General features: G+C 43.3%; 1 protein-coding gene across 1 annotated transcript in view; it reads left to right on the top strand.

Annotated features, from left to right (window-relative positions):
- Positions 1 to 7,039: 7,039 nt before the first annotated feature.
- Positions 7,040 to 20,243, top strand: part of LOC101943666 (calcium-activated chloride channel regulator 1-like) — a 31,527-nt gene continuing 18,323 nt past the window's right edge. The window contains exons 1-6 of the mRNA XM_042851526.2: positions 7,040 to 7,222; positions 8,429 to 8,569; positions 9,021 to 9,171; positions 10,812 to 10,929; positions 12,015 to 12,192; positions 17,692 to 17,919. Coding sequence (XP_042707460.2) covers positions 7,073 to 7,222; positions 8,429 to 8,569; positions 9,021 to 9,171; positions 10,812 to 10,929; positions 12,015 to 12,192; positions 17,692 to 17,919 — 966 coding nt within the window. The 5' untranslated portion in view covers positions 7,040 to 7,072. The remainder of the gene's footprint in view (positions 7,223 to 8,428; positions 8,570 to 9,020; positions 9,172 to 10,811; positions 10,930 to 12,014; positions 12,193 to 17,691; positions 17,920 to 20,243) is intronic.

Consider the following 20,243-nt stretch of genomic DNA (forward strand, 5'->3'; position numbering starts at 1 on the left):
TTCTTGTTTTGTTGAAGTGGGAGTAGACTGGCTCTCTGCTGACAAGCCCGGTCTGAACTGCATTTAAAAGCACTAAACAAGACAAGTATTTTTAGCTTAACCAAAAGAAGGCTGAAGGGATATGTGATTGCTCTCTATAAATACATCAGAGGGATAAATACTAGTTAGTGAGAGGAGTTATTTAAGTTAAGCACCAGTGTGGATAAAGGAACAAATGGATGTAAACTGTCCAGCAAGTTTAGGTTTGAAATTAGACAAAGATTTCTGACCATCCGAGGAGTGAAATTTGGGAACAGCCTTCCAAGGGAAGCAAAGGGGGCAAAAAACCTAATTGGCTTCAAAACTAAGTTTGATAAGTTTATGGAGGAGATGGTATGATGGGACTGCCTACAATGGCATGTAGCTGATCTGTGACTGCTAGCAGTAACTATCCCTGGTGATGGGACACTAGATAGGGAGAATTCAGAGAATTCTTTCCCAGGAGTCTAGTTGGTAGGTCTTCCCAAATACTCGGTCCAACTCAGGGGCGCCGGAATGGGGGGGCCAAGAGGTCCTGGCCCATCCACTTTTTGCCATAGGCTCAGCCCCTTACCTCTCCTCTTACCCCTAGGCCCTTGAGCCCGGGCAGCTATGGGGAGCCTTGGACCCTCCACCAGCTGGGGGTGGGGGTCAAGAGCAGCCCCCAGCCCATGTCCCTGGGCCCCGCAGCCAGGGCAGGTGGAGGGTCCACAGCTGCCCGCGCAGCTCTTACCACGGCCCGGCTCTGACTCTTTGTCCCCCAAGGCCCAGCCACCAGCCGGAGCTGGGTCAGGATAAGAGCCACACGGGGAGCTGAGGGCTGCTCTCAGGCTTGTCCATGCTGGCTCCAGCTTAGACAAGGGGTGTTGCCTCAGGGGGAAGAGGAGGGGTGGGTCACAAAGGGGGTCAGGTCTTATGCCCCCCACCCCCCCATCTAGGCAGAATCCATCACCCCTGGTCCAACTGATCACCATAAGTGGGGTCAGGAAAGAATTTCCTCGCAAGTCAGATAGGTGAACACCCCCACCCACCAGGGTATTTGCTATCCTGTGCAGCAGGGGACAGGGGCAGGGGCTGTTCTGAACTAGTGTAAATGGTGAATTCTCTAACTTCAAGTCTTTAAACCATGATTTGAGGACTTCTGTAACTCAGCCAGAGGTTATGGGTCTATTACAGGAGTGGGTGGGTGAGGTTCTGTGGCCTGCAATATGCAGGAAATCAGACTAGATGATCATGATGGGCTCTTCTGGCCTTACACTCTATGAGTCTAAAAGAGGGAGTTTCATTTGGTGCTTTGGACACTTTTGGGCTAATGCAGATGGGAAAAGGGGCAGAGGAGCAGCAGGACTGGAATAGGGACCTGAAAGGAGGTGATGGGAAGGAAAGAAAACAAGTGGAGAAATAAGGAGGAAAAGATGAAATGGACAAGAGCAGAGGAGGAGTCTGGAATAAAAGAGCTCAGCTGGAATGGGGAGAAACTAACTCAGAAGCATGCAGGACATGGGGCAGCCAGAGGAGAGGCTGGTGCCCCTTAAGATCTGTTCTCCATGGAGTTGTAGGTCAAGAGAAGGCTGACGGACACTTTGAACAACTGGGAATCCAACCCTAGCTCAGGAAGGCTTTAAGAATTCCCCAACTTTTACTGCACCTGCAGGTAGGATGAGTGGGGAAGAAGAGAAAAAATGGGATTCTGAGTAACTCTGAAGGAGGAGAGGAAAATAGGGAAAAGAGAAAGCAGTTAAGAGAAGAAATGAGGAGGGGTTAAATGAGGGGAGACTCGGAAGGGCAAGCAATGCAAAGGCTGAGGGAGCTGTTTTCATCCTTGCTCCCACCCTGCTGCCAGGGGTACTGCCGGGCATCCCCCACAACACACACCAAGCCACAGAGACTGGGTATTTTTCCCCAGTCCAGCACGCTCCCTAGCGTTGGGGTGGGGCACCCAGGAGAGTTTCCCTTTCGTTCTGTGGCTGGATTAAGCAATGCCTCAACACACCTTTTCCTCCCTGCTCCTCGCTCAACCTGCTTCCACCACAGTGGGGTGGGGGTGGGGCTAGTTGTGCTAAGCTTCCTTCTTTTCTTGGTGCAAACACCATCATGATGACAGTAGCTGCTGGCTTTCAGACAGAGAGGCAGCCCCAGTGAACACCTCTAGTGGAGGGCTGAGGCTTTCATGTGCATGATTTAAAGAGAAAAGGCCCATTACACACAATGGGGAGAATTATTTTAATAGTTTTGCCAGGCTGGGGTCAAGTGCTTTGCATATGATTTCATATTATTGCTGTGAGCCAGTCTGATTGTGTTGGGTAGGGAAGAGATGGGGGAAATACTAGAGACACCGGAAGATGGGATCCAGAGGAAAGAAGAGAAAGATACAAGGTCACAGAACTGATAAAAGGGAGGAGGTCAAAACAGTTAAGGGGGAGGTGGGGTGAAAGAATGGAAGATGAAAAGTGGGGAATGGAAAGGAAAGCCACACCATTTTAAGTTTATGAATCTTTTTTTTACCGTATTTGCTAATGCCACTTGCATGCTTATGGTTGGCCATTTATCTGTCTTGACTTGTCTCTAAAATGGCTTTGTAAAAGTAATTTCATTCTTTCTAAAGTGCAGTTACATTTGCTATAAGATAGCTAAATCTGTTTTTATAAGAGCAATATAAGCCTTTTTTGCAGGAGTCCACAACTGAATTCTTTGCAGCCTCATACTTCCTTCTACCACTGTAGTGGAAAATGGAATTCACCAGGTTTTGTACAGTTGGCTTTATGTGTTGTGCTGCAATAAAATTACTTTCTACCTAGGACTGGATGGGGTTCTTAAGTTTAGGGTGGTGCTTCGGAGGGGGATGGCACACCCATGGCTGGAATGCTACTTGGTGAACTGTATTACTGTAAAAAGTGCCAGATACTTCCCTCTGCAGTGGAGTGGGAAGTAAGACTGTGGAAATTGGTAGGTCAGGCTGTGCAGCAGGTCAAAGGAGGTTACAAGGCAATATCTCCCCACGACATCGCTTCTTCTTCAGATAGGTCCATGACTCAGAAGCAGTGATGGTCTCTGTTACAAGACTGACTATTCCCTTCAAGACCCAGCACTGCAGCATTCTTCCTCAGTTTCCTCACAATGATCTTCAGCCTGCTGCAGCCATAGAGGTAACTTGGCCCTCTGGCCAAGCCACTTCAAAGCATTCATCCTCTTCCCGGGTAACAGACTCCCTTAGTCCAGTCCAATATAACATCAACACAACAGTGTCTTCAGTCCACTCGGCTCTGCCTTCAACCCCCTTCCTAACAGGCAGGTTCCCAGCAGCGACAGCCCTCTCACCATCTAACCACCAGCTGCTGGGCTCTGGTCAACACATGTACAACCAGGTCAGTACAACCAACACATGTACCCTGCCCTCCTACCAACGGCCTCTGGCAGGCTCCAGTCCTCAGCCAATTTCTAGCTCAAGGCCAGTTTCTTGCCCCACATCAGAACAGCCTGTTCACTCTCCTCCCATCCAGCCCTTAGCTGCTGGGCTTTCATTCTCAATCACCGAGTTCTGAGCCAGTCCATGAGGTGCTGGCTCCTCTTGGGCTCTGTCTTCACACACCACCCCAGCTTTGGCATTCTAGCCTCCAGACCAGCTTTTTGTCCCACAGTAGAGCAACCTCCCCACTCTCCTTCCAAGCCAGCCCTCAACTGCCGAGTTTTCAGCCCCACACCTTGCACAGATGTGGCCTGGTGGGGATAATTGAACAGGGTGCCCAAGACCTGTTGTTCCTTGAAGAGGCAGGCTACCTTGCTATACAATCTCACTTTTGAATGACCTCCTTCCTGGCCATTGACTGTGACTGTTAAGCTCAAAGACTTGCAGGAGTGAGTGACAAAGTACTCAAAAGTTTCTGCTCCTTCCTTATATGCCATTGCCTGAGGGTAGAGATAGGGAACATGTGCCTATTCTTTGCCCATCACACTAGGCCTCAGAGTTCATCATCGGAAAGGGCATTTCTCCAGGGTCTTCCAAGAATTTGTTGATCACTGGAGAAGAATCATCAATCTTGATGTAAAGTGGTCTGGAAAGGTCCATGATGCCAGACTCTTTAGAAACTCAGGCCTATTTTCTACAGTGAAAAAAGGAAATTTTCCTCCCAGGCCCACTATGGGTATCAATGGCATTTTGATTCCCCTTGTTGTTCTGGGAGACCCAGCTTCCCCTCTGCTTCCCTGGCATATAAAGCCTTTTACTGCACACTCGGATGGGAGAAAGGAACTGGTTACCTGTACCCTGAGCAGTGACAGAACGCCAGTGGAGTATGTGTGTGAAGGCTGAAAGGGAGATAGAGATGGCTCGATGATAAAGTTTGAGGCTGCTGAGCAATATCTGCCACATGTGATAACTGCTCACTGTATTTTGCACCACATCTGTGAGCGCAAGGGATAAAGTCTTACTGATGGCTCTCAGGCAGAGGTGCAGAGACTTTTGAATGTTCTGAACAGCCAGAAAGGCTGCCTTGACAGTCTGCAGCAAATCATCGGGACCACAGGCCCAGGGATGCCTTGTGCTCCTATTTTGAACTTAGGAGCTAAAATGCGGAAATGAAATTGTATTATGCATGGTGTAAGGGTTTCATTAGTCTGTGTGGAAGAGTTTCATTAAATGAATTTTCTTTATGCTTTATGCAACAATTTTATGAAAGGGCATTTCTTATACTTTCTGGCATATGGCATGTTCATAAACCTATACTGAGCCTTTGTCAATAACAACCTTCCGTGAGCATAGCAAAGGGCAAACTTGAAACTAGTGGAACATAAACCACACCATAAACCCTTTGTGGAACATAACAGTGTGGATGTGGCACAGACACGTAAGGTGCTGAGTGCACACAGGTTGATGCTGTTCTAGTCACAAATGCATAGGTGGAAGGTTTCTGACTATTGCCCTTGCCTTTGCGTGTAGAATGGCAAGGGAAGAAACCATCACCTGTAGTTGTAGGAGTGAAGCTGGATTCCCATGATCCACTGTTCTCATTGTATTGTAGTGTGGAATGGGAGAGAAGTGCCTTTGTGTGGAAGTTGGGGAAAAGTACTGATGCTCCCAGTATGCATTGTTCTCCAGGGCCTGCAGGACATGGCTGGGTTGAAGTTGGGATGTGGGCCAGGAACATTGTCCCAAGATGTTCTCCAGGAAGAGTGTCTGCTTCAGCATCAACTCCAGAAACTTGTTTCTGCATGTCCCTATCTTTCTCAGTGCCCTCTCTGGTCAATTTTCTATCCTAATCTCTCCTTTCCTCCACTCTTCTATCATTTTATCCCTGTTCCGGGATGCAGACATAAGGTCTCCACACACTTCCTCTCATCTGATCAGCCTGACCCCAGAGCAGCAGAGGACACAGGTAAACAGATGGGTCAATCCAGGTATGAAGCAATGCAGTGTGGGATAGCAGAGGAAGGGCTGCCAGAGGTGGAAAAGTTAATCCAAAATACAGATGTGTCCCAACCAGAAATATATACACTTGGTGCTTTAAAAGGTCTAGTTTCCCCAATCTGAGAAAAATTCTGAATGAAAGTGCTTGGGAGTAAAAATTTGGACAGAAGTGAATGAAAATTAGGAGCTATTTAAGAAGAGTTTATTAGATGGCCAAAAAGCCACAATTCTACAATCACAATAGAGGACAACTTTGGTTAAAAGGCCGAGCCTCTTGTGAGGGGAAGTGAAGGCAGAAGTTAGAAATTAAAGAACAAGTCACGGAGGTCCCTGAAACCCAGGGAATCTGTGACTTCTGTGACAAACTCTCAGCCTTAATTATAGGCCAGTTAGTCTAACATCATTCCCTGGCAAATTAATGGAAAAGCTTATGTGAGATTCAATCAATAAAGAATTAAACGATGGGAATATAATGAATGTAAATTGTTGTGATTTCATGGAAAATGGGCCTTGTTAAGCAAACTAGATTTCATTTTTTGATGATTCCAAGTTTGGTAGATAAAGGCAACCGTGTAGATGTAATATACTTACATTTTGTATAGTAATTGACTGCATGACATTCTGATTAAAAATGAGCACTATACATTAACAATAAAGCACACATTAAATGGATTAAGACTTATCTTACTGCTAGCTCTAGTGTGAGTGATAAATCATGGGAACAAACTGCCAAGGGAAGTGGTGGATTCTCCATCAGTCAAAGTCTTCAGCTCAGGACTGGGCCTTTCTGGAAGACATGCTTTAGTCATAAAATTCCATTGCCTGTATTATACAGAAGGTCAGACTAGATGATCCGATGGTCCCTTGTGGCTTTAAAATCGATGCATCTGTGAATTGTGACTGCAGTTATATGCACTGTTGAAATAAAACAGCTAAGCCGAGTGGAAGTGTTCTCTCTACAAAATGGAAAGCAATTTAAATTACACATATTAGAATGTAAAGTTACATACAGTACATACCAATTGTCCCTATTTTATTTATTTATATAGTATCATTTCTGACCTTCCATTAACCTTTATCTTTCTAATTAATTGAATTAATAGATTTCAAATATTGGGCAGGTATGACAAATTTCTACAGTACTTTTTAAAGCATCTAATGAAAACTAATAGCTCCTCTGATACATTCCATATAGAATTTCTCTCTCAAATCACCTAGATTAGCACTAATCTGCCTTTGCCACTCAATCTGCATTTGTCCCATTCAGTAGTACATAGCTGTGTACTGATCAGAGTTTTCTCATACAAGTCCCGAAGTGCCGTGTTTACAAGTTAACTATTTGCGATACTATATTTTACACGCTTTGCCAAATATTTATAATATATTCATGACAACACGAATGAGTCACTTCAAGATGCATCAGTTGGATAAGGAAATACAGTACATACTATTACAGTCGTCAGGAATTTCCTCATATTAATATGTTACCTGACACTATCAGATTGACCACAGTTATGCAACCTGAATTTACACAGCAGATCTGTATGTACTTGCCATAAAATGTAGAGATACCTTTGTGTAAATAAGCAATTGTATAAATAGTGCTGCTGTGTCACCATATTTATAACAAAAATTGTGGAGAAAGGGACAATGAGGGTATTCAAGAGCTTGGTTCTTTTATTTCTGCTACTTGTAGTGAGAGGTTCTATGGTTCAGCTGAAAAATGGTGGCTATGAAGATATTGTTATTGCAATTAACCCTGAGTTATCAGAAAATCACAATATCATAAGAAACATACAGGTAAGAACTTTGGTATATGTAATGTCCTACAGTGACTTTCAGACTTCTTGGTTATTTCTACCTCTAGATTATCAGTGATCTTAAAAGACCAGTTTCAGCCCCCATTAATGTCAATGCAAGATTTTTTCTTTTGATTTTCATGGGAGCTAGATCAAATCCATTATTACCAAATTTGTTCTTAGCTTGAATTTTTCTTTCAAGTGCTGGTGTTAATTAAATGAGTGTACTAATCTCTTGAAGTTTAACAGGACTACTATGGTTCAGGGTCAGGCTGATTCTGTGTATCACCTTCTTTCCAAAACTTGAGTATTTTAGACTAGAGAATCATGGATATTTAATTACCATTTACTGCACCTCCATTACAATGTTTGCCATTTGCTTTTATCCCTCCTTTCTCCCATCCTTGCAGGCATTCACTGTCTTCTTAAAAATCCTTGGTATATATAGTGATATTTCTGTTTTTAGTTATTCTTTCATTTCTCAATGTCACCATGTAGATCTTTGCTCCATGTTCACATGATTCGGTCATTGAGCATACAGTTGTTGGAAAGAGAACAATAAACTGAGGCGGGCATAGTCATTAATTAGTGACTCCCAAACTACTCAAGAGAGGTGGGGAAGGAGCAAGGAGGAGTGGAACAGAAAAATAGTGACAAAGTAGTGCCCACTGTAGAGGCAGGAAAAAGGTACAATCCTATAGAATGGAGCAAAGAAAGGAGGAATCCCAGGGAGAAGAAAAAGGAAACCACAGGTTATTACTTAAATGTATCATTTTATTTTATCCATCATGCACCACAGTACACTTTAGCGATCAATGAAAAAAGACTGATGCAGGCCAGAACCATCCTTCACCACAGGCCCATGTAAATTTTTTGAGGAAATGCCATGTCTGGAAGGTTCTCTGTCAGGTTTTATTTTCAGGGATAGATTGTGGTTTTTATCATAAGCCCTGAGCAACGGGCGGTGTATATTTCTACTGTCCTAGGAGCAATCCAGAGTCTCTCAGCGTTACAATTTAGTCTCTCCTTGCTCCATGAGGGAAATAATCTGTCCCAGCCCTTCCCTTGGCCAAGGTGGGTTTCTTTCTATACCTTCACATATTTAATGTTACTTTATGTACCCTTGTTTCCCAGCAAGGCTAAACTACTCATTGCCTCTACCGTTCAATTCTTAATTCATAAGGCATTTCTTTTCTTTCCCTACCAGGCCATGGTCAAAGAGGCTTCTACTTACTTGTTCAATGCTACAAAACAGAGATTTTTTTTCAAGGCTGTAAAAATTCTAATTCCTCTGCATTGGCTGCCAAAACCTGAGTATTTAAGTGTGAAAACAGAGTCATATGATAAGGTAAGACTTAGAGCACCCTTACAAATCAAAAGTATTTGCTGTGTTCATATGCTTAACACATAGTGTCTTGTCTACAAGGTGGAGTAATGCACATTATGGAGATATGATTTCTAAACCACACCAACGTGTTGCTCAGTAATTGGTCCTTGTAGACCCTGCTGGTGTGTACTAAATGTTCCCTGATGCACTTTAACGTAGTGCTGCTCCTTAGAAATCACCCCCGTATAGTGCATGTTACTGCACCATGTAGACAAGCCCTACGTTTTTTCAGTAATGTAGAAATATAAATTGCTCTTTTTAGAATTTGTATTGCCCGCTAGTGCCCAGTCCTGCAGTCCTTACCCAGAGGAACAATCACTGGGAGTGTTGCTGCAGATGAGCCCATTCAACAGAATCATCTGCCAACCTCCATTTCCTGCTGCTCTTTAAACAAGGGCCATTTTATTTTCAGGCAGATGTTATCGTGGCTAATCCTTACTTGAAGTACGGAGATGATCCCTACACGCTGCAATATGGAGGATGTGGGGAAAAGGGACGATACATTCATTTCACTCCCGATTTCCTGTTAAATGACAATTTGTATAACATCTATGGATCACGAGGTAGCACCATCTATTGGACCTTAATTTTCTGCTTTTGTTGTTATAAATATGCAATGGCCGAGATTTTCCAAAGTGACTAGTGATTTGAGATGCCTCAGTTTTGGTTGCCCAACCTGCGAAACTTTAAAAGAGCCTGTTTTTTTCACAAAGTGTTGAACATCAGGCTTCCTTGGGGAGTCTTAAGTTGGACACTCAGAAATGGGGGCACCTAAAATGACCAGTCTCTTGAAAATTTTGGCTCATATTTTTACAGTAAATGAAGGTTGTTTTTCCTCTTAAATCATTGCCTTGACTTGGAAATAATCTATATCCTAACATTACAGTGCAGTAAACTAATCTGAGAGTTGAGGGGGGGTGTAACCTGGTGAGCATGCAGGTAAAACCAGTCCCAGAGGATTCTAGAATAGACCAAACTCTCATGAGCAGATCCTGTTCTGAGGATGTGAAGGTGTTTACTGGAACTTCTGAAAGTCACATTTGCCCAACTACGCTTCTTTTAAATGTACCGTCACAAGGAATTAACAATATTCCCATTTTGATTTCATCAGCATATTTTTTTGACTGCATGAGCATTGCCTATGCAAGGCAATTAATAAGCAAATAAAAAAGCCCCAGTAGAGACCCCTGAGTTTTGTGCACTGTAATCTGCTGTTATTAACGACTTTCTCCTATGCCCATTAACCAATATACTGTCAAATTTATTTATCTCTGTTCCATACCCAATTAGAATCAATTATTTATGTGAGCTAGATCAAAACCAGCCCCTTGAGTCTGAACCCTGGTAAATGTGCAAGGCTATTTGGATTCAAATCGAAGACGAACCTGCATTAGATTGGATCAAGAATGTATAGATTTTAGGCCTAAAAGAGTAGAAATCTCACAAGAACAGTCTTTCTCATCAAATTTCTGGCATTTGGGGACAAAAATCTCCTTAGAACAATTCACTGGACTCCAGTAAAGTCAAATATAAACCCAAATTCTAGCTGGGGAAGCACTGAACTCAAACCTTGAATTCTGGCTTAAATTTAATCTGATCTGAGCTCTGTTTCCTTGGCCTATCTCTAATTCAAAGCTTTAGGTAGACAACATTATATACATTCTCCATGTCAATGGCTTTACCAACACCTGCAAGAAAGGGGTTAGATTGTCTTGATGTGATATATTGATTTTCTGGAAAAGTATTCTGGTTGTCTAACCTTTTACACTTTATCTGCCTTCAACTATCTAAGTAATCCTTAGTTTTACCCTGAGCTGAAGTTAAACTAACTTCTCTATGGTTTTCTAATATACAGTACACCTTTTCCTTTGTGTTATATAAGAGTCAAGAATTATTATTTTAAAAGACATCGGTAACATGAGACAGCTTGCTTGATACCAGGAATAGACAGAAGCTACTGTCTGCAGAGGTGTCAGATCTTTACCTAGGTCTGTTAATACTCGGGAAGGGTTAATCTGAACACAGTGATCTGTTTGGGTTTCAAGTCGGATCCCACAGTGAGTCCTGTGTGGGTGCAGGGGTCCATCCAAGCAGAGCTCATTGCAGGATTGTGCCCTACATTTGTTTAAATGATCTACAGAAATACAAAGTAAACTGTAAAGTGTTGTATTTAGATTTCACATTTGCTCCTGCTCTTCCACAGCCAAAGTTTTTGTCCATGAATGGGCCCATCTTCGTTGGGGGGTGTTTGATGAATACAATAATGATGCACCTTTCTATGTGTCTGTAAATTCTGGAAAAGCAAGTGTTGAAGCAACAAGGTACCAGTGTTTTTATATTTTGTCTTCAGTTGATGACATTTTAAATAGTTCAATGACATTTGGCACATAATGGTCTTCTGTCTCCACCCTTCAACCACCACAAACTGGCTGGACACTTTCCAAGTTAGTAAGCATCAGTGTGTTATTTATTAGGTCCCCTCCACCAGTTCCTCAGTACAGCCTTGGGCAGCAACATACCAGTGTACATAAACTTCACCATAGCCCACTCTCTGGGGTGGCAGAGGGAAAGATCTCCTCATGGTGAGCCCCTGTATCTCCTGGCATCCTCCCTCTTGCACTTCTTTCCTGCCTCTTAACTGCTCCCAGCTGCTGGGTTGATTGCTCTCATTAGCACATCAGCCCCATGCCTACACCACAGGTCTACATTACAGCCTAAGTCAAGAAAGCTTCCCCCCAAGTGATGCAAACTTCACGCTGTCCACTCTGGTGCTATGTGGACGGGAGATGCTCTCCTGTTCACATACCTTCCACTTCTTGCCAAGGTGGAGTAATTATGCCGATGGGAAAGCGCTCTCCCTCTGCATCACACGTCTTCATCAGACGTGCTACAGCTGCGCAGCTACTCCCATATAGTGCTGTAGTGTAGACTTGTCTTCAGTCAAGTCCATTCCAGGGGGGGAATAACTAGTAACTTAGTGACCACCTGTGTCACAAAGACAGTGATTGAATGGGCATGGAGAATGTTATACCAGCTCACCGCTGGAGAGCATCCTTCATGTCTGGATTGAAGCATATTGATGGAATAGTAGAGGCACTTGCATTGTTACTGCTTACACAGATGGTGTTTGATGCACAACCTATACATGATTTCTTGAAGATTCCTCTGGAAAAAAAAGTCTACCAGTATTTTATTATTCTGACCACTTGTAAATTATATTGTAAACTCTTTGGGAGCAGAGATAAGTGTCTAAATTTGTGTTTGTGCAATGGCTAATACAATACAATCCCAGTGCTGACTGGAGACTTTGGGCCTTTCATGATTCAAATAATAAATAACAGATGATTATTTGTTGATTATATGCAGCTTGTTAGCTAAGCCTCTTTCTATCTTACCTCCCCCTTAGGTGTTCAGCTAGTGTCACTGGGAAATACATAGTCCAAAGCTGCACGGGAAACAGCTGCACGACAAGAGAATGCAAATCTGATGAACAGACAAAGCTGTATGAAGCTGGATGTAAATTTGTACCAGAAAAAACACAAAATGCCCCAGCATCTATAATGTATATGCAGAGCCTCCCTTCTGTAAGTACTGTTACCGCTTTTTGACCCAAGTGGATAGCCAGTGTCTTGTAGGTTGTTTCCATTAGGAGAAACTGATGATGGAGTAAAGTATTTCTTTGATGCAATCCTGTTTATTTACAAAGAATATACACAAAGTCCTGTTACTCTAAAGATAGCAGGAATCAAACAACGGGAGATATTTTCTTTACTCACAGTTCCAAGCCTCTTTCTACCCATCACTCTGCCCAAAAAACTTCCCCTCTGCTTTCAGGGTAACATTTCCAGTCCTTCCCTTCCAATGGCTGACATTTGCTGAAGATACAATGAGGTGGGGCCAACTGGATAGACAGGCTCTCTCATCAACCTTCTCATTACCAGCATGGGGCCTTTTTGCCTCATCACCCACCTAGGATCTTACCTAGGGCACTGCTCTCCCCTGCTAGCTCCCCTCTACTAAGAGAAAAAGTCTGTATTTCAGTGAGCACACACAGTCCTATGCTGGACACAGAAGGAGAAGATCTGGAGAGACAGATATTACCATGTGAGTTGGGGGTTGATGTCGTTCATAGCATGGAGTCATGATCCATGACCAGGGTGAATTAATTGTCAAGAAGGTAATACTGGAGTGCCTCCATGGCCCATTTCACAGCTAAGTCCTCTTTTTCAATAATGGAATAGGCTCTCTTGGGAACAACTTGCAACTCAGGATGGGATGTTCCTCACCATCAGCTATCTGAGACAAGACAGCCCCCAGTCCAGCTTCAGAAGCATCAGTGTGTAGGAGGAATTCCTCAGTGAAATCCAGTCTGTTTAAAATGGGCTCCCTACAGAGGTTACCCTTTAGTAGCTGAAAGACCTTTTCACAGGCTTCCGTCCAATGGATCTTTCTCAGGCTGCTGTTCTTGAGAAGATTACTGAGAAAGGCCTCGATAGATCAGAACTACTGGTAGTAGTATCCCGTCAGCCCCCCAAACTGGAGCATTTGCTTGTTTTGGTTGGGGTGGACAGTCCCTCAAGGTCTGGACCTTGTCTACAAGAGGTTGTACCTGGCCCTTCCTCATGGTGTATCCCAGGTAAGTAGTTTAGTCTTTGACTGTACAGAACTTTGCAGAGTTCACCATTAGTCTGTCCACTCTGAGGGACCAGATTTCAGCAACCATGTGCTTCAGGAAGTCTTTCCAGCTATAGACCATGACATTATCGAGGGAGAACACAGCATAACTACTGTGGGACTAGAGGGACTGGTCCATTAGCTGTTGGAACATTGCTGGAACCCCATGTAGGCCAAACAATAGGGTCTGGAACTGATATAGGGCATAAGAGGTGACAAAGGCTGTTTTTTCTCAGCACTCCAGAGTGAGTGGGATTTGCCAGTATACCTTTGTGAGATCCAAGGGGTAATACATTTGGCCTCACCTAACCCATCTAGTAGCTTGTCAATGTGTGGCTCGGAGTATGCATCAAACTTTGAGATGACATAGACTTTTCTAAATATCAGTGCAAAATTGGGTGGTCCATAGGGTTTAAGAACCAACATGCTTGGACTTCTCCAGTCTATGGGTCTCTTCTGTCACCCCTCTCCCCCAAGGTCCAGCATGTACTGGAGTTTCTGCTTCATGATCTCCCTCATCTTCTATGCAAGAGGCTGCGTGATGTCCTGAAGCCTTGTGCAACCATAGTTTGGATGTGGTAGGAAGTGTAGTAGTTTTTACTCAGCTGGTCAGAAAACACAGTATGGAGAGTACCAGTTGTTGGGCTTAGATTGTTCCAGTGTTTGATTGTCCCTAGTAAGGACCATCCCAAGGGCCAACATGTTGGCTGCCTGTGGCCCTAACTCTGGTTTTGGAGGGTAGTTGGTGTAAGCTGGGATCTGAATGAACTCTACCTTGCCATTTGGTGATGAACTGGGAGAAAAGACTTCAGGAGCAGTGATTATTTGCATAGACACACCTACTCTGCCATGGCATTCAGCAGACAGAGCTGCTTTGCCAAAGTGATCAATCTTGTCAGTTTTGGGTTAAAATTAACTTTGTTTTCCTTATTGTATGAATAAAGGGCAGCATGCCCTGTTTGAGGGGATCACCGTAAAATCAATCTCACTCTCTACACAGGGGGTAGGGATGCCAAATTCAAGTGAAGAAGGGACGAGTAGGGACAGGTATTGCTACTTGATGGTGTGGACTCTGTTTAAAGCATCTTTACGACCATGTAACCCTCCCCTCTCCTGTGTTTAAAGACTCAGTTGAAAGATCTTTTTTCTGTTCAGACCTTAAGGCAGGAAACAGAGGCAAAGGACACTGCCCAGTGTACTGTGGGGTGGGTGTTTACTCATCGTTTACATGCTTTTGAATCACTGTTGCAGTCTTTTCCTGAGGTAATGCTGTGTTCCCTCTCCTTTTTAATAAGTTTTCTTTAGTTATACACAGACTCAGTGCTTGTGCATGGGGAAGTAGTGCTTCTTCGAGGCACCAGGGATGGTGTTTGGTTTTCCTGGATTAGTTGATGGGGGCTTGAGCCAGTTGTTTTGCAATGTGAAGATGAACCCCTAGATTTTGACCTGGCCATTGTTGCTGTCAAGCAGAAGGGTCACACGGGCTACATGACATTAAGAGATTGAGATTGTGACAGGGCAACATCCTACTCCTGACTTCTGCTCTGTCTACACTACCTAGGAGGCTGTCAAATGTCAAACACCCTAGTGAGGTTTATTTACATTAGCTTATCCCACCACCTTACTGATCCAGACACCATTATTATATATGGTTTCAGTTTCTCATTTCTGTCAGTAAGAGGAGAGGGAAGAGATCTCTCTACCCAGAGATCCTTGCTGGTTCAGGCTCTGCTAGCCTGCCTCTTTCTTCCCTGTCCTGCCTTCCTGTGCTGCCTTCTGCCACCTGTGTTAATGGGTCAATTTGCTCATTAGTCCTCCCCCAGCCCATTCTCATCCACTAATTAGGCCCTGTCAGGTCCACTCTGGAGGGAATTAATTAGTGTTTAAGCATCCCGAGCACTGGCTCAGCTGTTCATTCCCAGCATTGTCACAGACGCCATAAATTTGTTTTGTTTCTCTTTTGTCAGGCTGTCTCATTTCATAATTTACATGGTGAATAATTTTGTAAGGGCCCTGCCAATGGGCCCAAAGTTTTGCCTCTCTGAACTCGGGAGCAATAAGAGCACGCAATCCCCACATTTGAATACTTGGAGACGGGCCCATTTGTTGTAGGCAGTCTCTTGGGCACTCGGCATTCAGGAGATTCTCCCTTACAAAGGTGCCTAAAGCTTCTAGTCTCTCGCAAAGGGCAAGGACGTACTGCACAATGTTTGCAGCTCGGGGGCCCTGCTCCTCCCACATTTCTCATACTAAGTCCAGTAAATTGTTCAAGGGAAACCATTTCAGCCACTTGAACCCCTGTCCTTGTCTCAGTCCTGTAATTTCTGTGCTACCATGCAGGGCCAGGCCCTCAGAGATAGCCAATGAGTCTAAAATGGCCACTTTGCCTCAGGCATAAACCTTGCTATCGGAGGCATAATCCCATGCTATTGCTGGGTTTAGCCCACAATAGGCAGTCTGTGGTTCTGTCCTGATCAAGTAGGTGACTGGTAAGAATGCTCAGTGCTCTGATGTCCAACATGCTCCACAGCCACCCATTGAAAAATGTCAAGAAAAGTCACTGGACCATCTTCATGAATCTGACCGGCACCAGGGCCACGGCCAGGTCCATGTCCACCAGATCCATGGTGGAAGCCTGACCATTGTGGGAGGCTGCAGTGAGGTCACGCCCTGTTGCACCAGCTGTTGTTGTTATTGCTGCTGCTGAGCAGCTAAGTCTCAAGTCAGTTGCGGCTGCAATTGGTGGATGTGCTGCTCCGCCATTGATTTCAGTAGTTGCTCCAGGTCCATACTGTTGGGGAGTCTCTTCTTTAAGTCCTGACCTCTTCCCTTCCCCCAGTGCTAGATCTGTGCCTGCATTCTCCCCCAAGTTTGTTCTGCATGGGCTGCCTCCATAATACCCCCTTGTCACCCCTCAGGGCATGACTCACCTAGCTGCAGGTCTCCGCTGGTATGTTGCTGTATCTACGAGATCCAAGGTAACATTGATTTTGCCTTCCTGCAAAGGCACAGCTCAGTCCTACCCCTTCCAAAGGAATCAGGAACAACAACAACAACAACAAAAATACAACTCAAAACAGGATTGTCCAATGAACTTTGCGTGGGACCGAACGCTTCTATTCAAGGCTTGTCTCCAAACAGTCCATGCTTCTGCTGATCCCCCACATTTGGTTGTCCCTTCTAGCAGGAGCTTTTCAGGCCAGCAAGCTGGCTCAGCCTCTGGTCTGCAACCAGGCTTCTCTCTGGAAAAGCGCAGTTCTGCTCTCCTTCCTGGGAAGCCCTGAGTTTAGCTAAGTTTCCTTTTAGCTCCTCTCTCCATGCCTGACATTTGCTGCTGGTGTAGTGGGGTGGGGCCAACTGTGTCCACAGGCTCTCATTAACCCTTTCATTGACAGTGTGGGGCCTATCTGTCCCATCACAGGTGTATGGAAAAACCTGGACATTGTGGCTAATTTTGCTCCCTTTTGGGTGAAAATAAAGTTACCCTGACAGGAGGCATTTTTGGTTGCAATATTGAGTGGGCTTACCCTTTTGTGACAGGCCTAATCCTGCTAAGTTGTAAGCATCTTCAACCCCCTCTAAAATGAATGAAAATTGAGCATGCTCAGCCACTTGCTAGAGACGCTCCGCACCTTACTTCTGGAGCTCCGAAAATATTCTAAGGGCTAAATTCTGCCCTGCTGGGAGTAGCAAAGGGAGGACAGACACAGCGAGCTATTCATCCTCTTTAAAAGTATTCCTGCCAGCCAGGAAGATCAGAGGGCTTTTGGTTTTGCAAACTTTTCTCTTCCTGCATGATTTTCCACTGGCAGAGTGTGTTGTGTCCCAGGTGAGTTGGGATCCTTATATATAAAAGTACTGGGATTCCATAGTAACTACATGACTGTAAACTTTATTGATGATGTCTGCACTGCCAGGGCATCCTCACACTGTGTGTCTACAGTGCAATCTGAAATATGATTGAAGTGCAGGTAGGCATCTCCATGCTAGCTTTAATCTAGCTAGTGTGGCTAAAAATAGCAGCAACAACATAATGGTATGGACACTGGTGCAGGCTAGCAATGTGAGTATATATCCAGGGTTCTGGGTGAGCTTGTACAGCCCATGCTGCCAAATCTTCATTGCTATCTGTAGCCACACTAGCTGGACTAAAGCTAATGTGGGTATGCCCACTTGAGCTGCAGTGCTATTCTCAGTGTAAACCCTGAGACATGCTTCTTTGACTTCGTCCAGGGTACAGGACATAGACAGATTATATTCTCTGTAGCCTTTAGAGTGGGCGAAGAATTTCTGTATTTGTGGTTGTGGTGAGCAGTGGAACAATAGTAGACTGGAATTTGCTATTACAAGTGTTCACTTGTTTTTTTCAGTAATTTTTCTTCTCTTTCAATTGTCTTTTTTTTTTTAAGGTGGTTGAATTCTGTGATCAAAGTACTCATAATGAAAAGGCTACAAATCTGCAGAACAAAATGTGTAACTACCACAGCACCTGGGAAATAATTATGAACTCTACGGACTTCAGTAACACCTCTCCAATAAATAGCGCAAGTCCTCCATTTGAGACCTCCTTCTCATTGCTGCAGACCAAAGACAGAGTAGTTTGTCTAGTACTTGATGTTTCTGGGAGCATGGCTGCGGTAAGAATAAACATATACTTTCTTTTTTTAGCAGAAATGCTCAGAAATGGTTAGGCAATTATAAAACAACATGGTGTGTATATATTACAATATTTTCTTCAGTCAATATTTCAGTAATCATGTTTATTATTTTAGAAAAATTGATGCCACTATTTCTCCCATTATACATATTTAGGGATTGATAAAAGGAAACTCATCAAATTGCTAAAAACGATATGCCAGACTTGGTCTGTCTTTCCTTACAAAATATAACTACTGCTCTTTTTTTTAGCTTCAGCTCCAGAATGTCAGAATCACTGTAATTCCCCAAAACAGAAAATATCATACATGCACGTTTCGTGCTATGTGACTCCGAAGTTATTTTCAAAATAAATATGAAAGTCACTGTGTATAGCAAAATAAAAATGAAATATTTTCCTTCATAATCATTCATCTTAATGAGTCAAGAATTTGGGATGTCATAAAGTGATGCTGGATTACCCAGAGGCATTTTTTTAAATTAAAACTTGTGCTAAATTTAGCACAATTTTCATCTTGCAGAGGCCCCTGTAGATAACATGAGCCCTTAAAGAGACTCTCAATTTGTTTTGGGCCTCAACTTTACCAATCTTACAGTAAATCCAATATAACCTTCCCTGAATAAGCTGCTTGTTCATATGTATAAATATCATAACACGTAGAAGTGATAGCCATGTGATAAGTTGGACACATTTTTGCGGTTTATTTATCCTGTACCTTTACAAGCTTCAGCTGCATTCTTCCTATAAATCCATCTACCCAGGTTTTAGTCTTGCATTCCAAACCACTAGCCAGCTTCCAAGAGCTATTTTTATATCAATATATGTTGTATTCTTTCCCCAATATACAGAATATCTTCATCCCTTATTTTTGTTTCAAACATTCAATCCTGAGCCAGTGACAACGTCTGTCCTCAAAAATGTTACAGTGTTTAAGTTTGATATTTCACAGATTTTCAAGGCTAGAAATAGAACCTTCCCACCGGTATTTCTCTGGGAGGACAAGATATTTTATGATTGAAAACAAAATTATGTAATTTTTAGAAATCTTCATAAGCCCTGTATGGATTGAATAATGATAAAAAAGGCACCTGTAAAAGGATAAAAAACAGTCCCAGTATAAATATGAAACATCTCTTAAGACATTCAAGAATACTTTTTTTCTGTCGTACTGAATATATGTTGGTGTGGTTTTATCACCCTTTCTTTCGAATGGCCTGCCTAGTCTCTCAAAATGTCACCATCAAGGAACAACATTAGTATCCCCAACTCATGCTAGTTAAAACTGTACCATACTATCATGTATTCCATATAAACAGTAGAACCTCAGAGTTACGACGAGTTACTGACCAGCCAACCACATGCCTCATTTAGAACTGGAAGTACACAATCAGGCAGCAGCAGAGACAGAAAAAGCAAATACGGTACAGTACTGTATTAAATGTAAACTACTAGAAAATAAAGGGAAAGAAGCATTTTTCTTCTGCATAGTAAAGTTTCAAAGCTGTATTAAGACATTGTTCAGTAGTAAACTTTGGAAGAACAGCCATAATGTTTTGTTCAGAGTTACGAACATTTCAGAGTTACGAACCTCCATACCCAAGGTGTTAGTAACTCTGAGGTTCTACTGTATTATTATATAGTATAAAGTGTATTAATGTAGCTTTCTTTAAAAAATAAATATTTTGGGTCTTCAGTTCAACAATCAACACAACTCCACTGAGGAGCCAAATGATGATGTTTTGATAAAGTCTGTTAGAAAAATCCTTGGTATATGGTACAGAATTTGCCAAGGATGGTGCATGGGATTTATCTTCTCTTTCACAAAGATTATTTATGAGGCTAAAGCAGGTTGAGCAGATCTCTTAAAATATTTGATAAAAATCCACAATAATGAATTTGATCAAAATGTACAGGAGGGTGCTTAAAATGGCATATGGCTATTTCTTTGGCCTACAGCAGTGGTCCCCAAACTGTGGGGCGTGTCCCCACTGTGGGGACACAGAGGAATGTCCGGGGTGGGGGCTGGGCCAGACCCCATGAGGGGACAGGGAGGGAAAGCCACTCAGCTCTGCTCTGTCCCCATGCCCTGGGCTCCTGTCCCGTGGCCGTGGCTCCACTCGTGGCCCGAGGGGACACAGACATATTCTATTACTGGTAAGGGAGGAGTGCAAGAGGAAAAGTTAGGGGACCACTGACCTATAGGGTACTATATAATGTTTTATATTTGTTCAGTTTTGTAGTTCAGTATTTGTCAATATCAAATACTAACTTCATTGATTTTGTGACAAAGAAAGATATGGATCT

The sequence above is a fragment of the Chrysemys picta genome, chromosome 8 (assembly GCF_011386835.1).
Source record: "Chrysemys picta bellii isolate R12L10 chromosome 8, ASM1138683v2, whole genome shotgun sequence".
Taxonomy (NCBI): domain Eukaryota; kingdom Metazoa; phylum Chordata; order Testudines; family Emydidae; genus Chrysemys; species Chrysemys picta.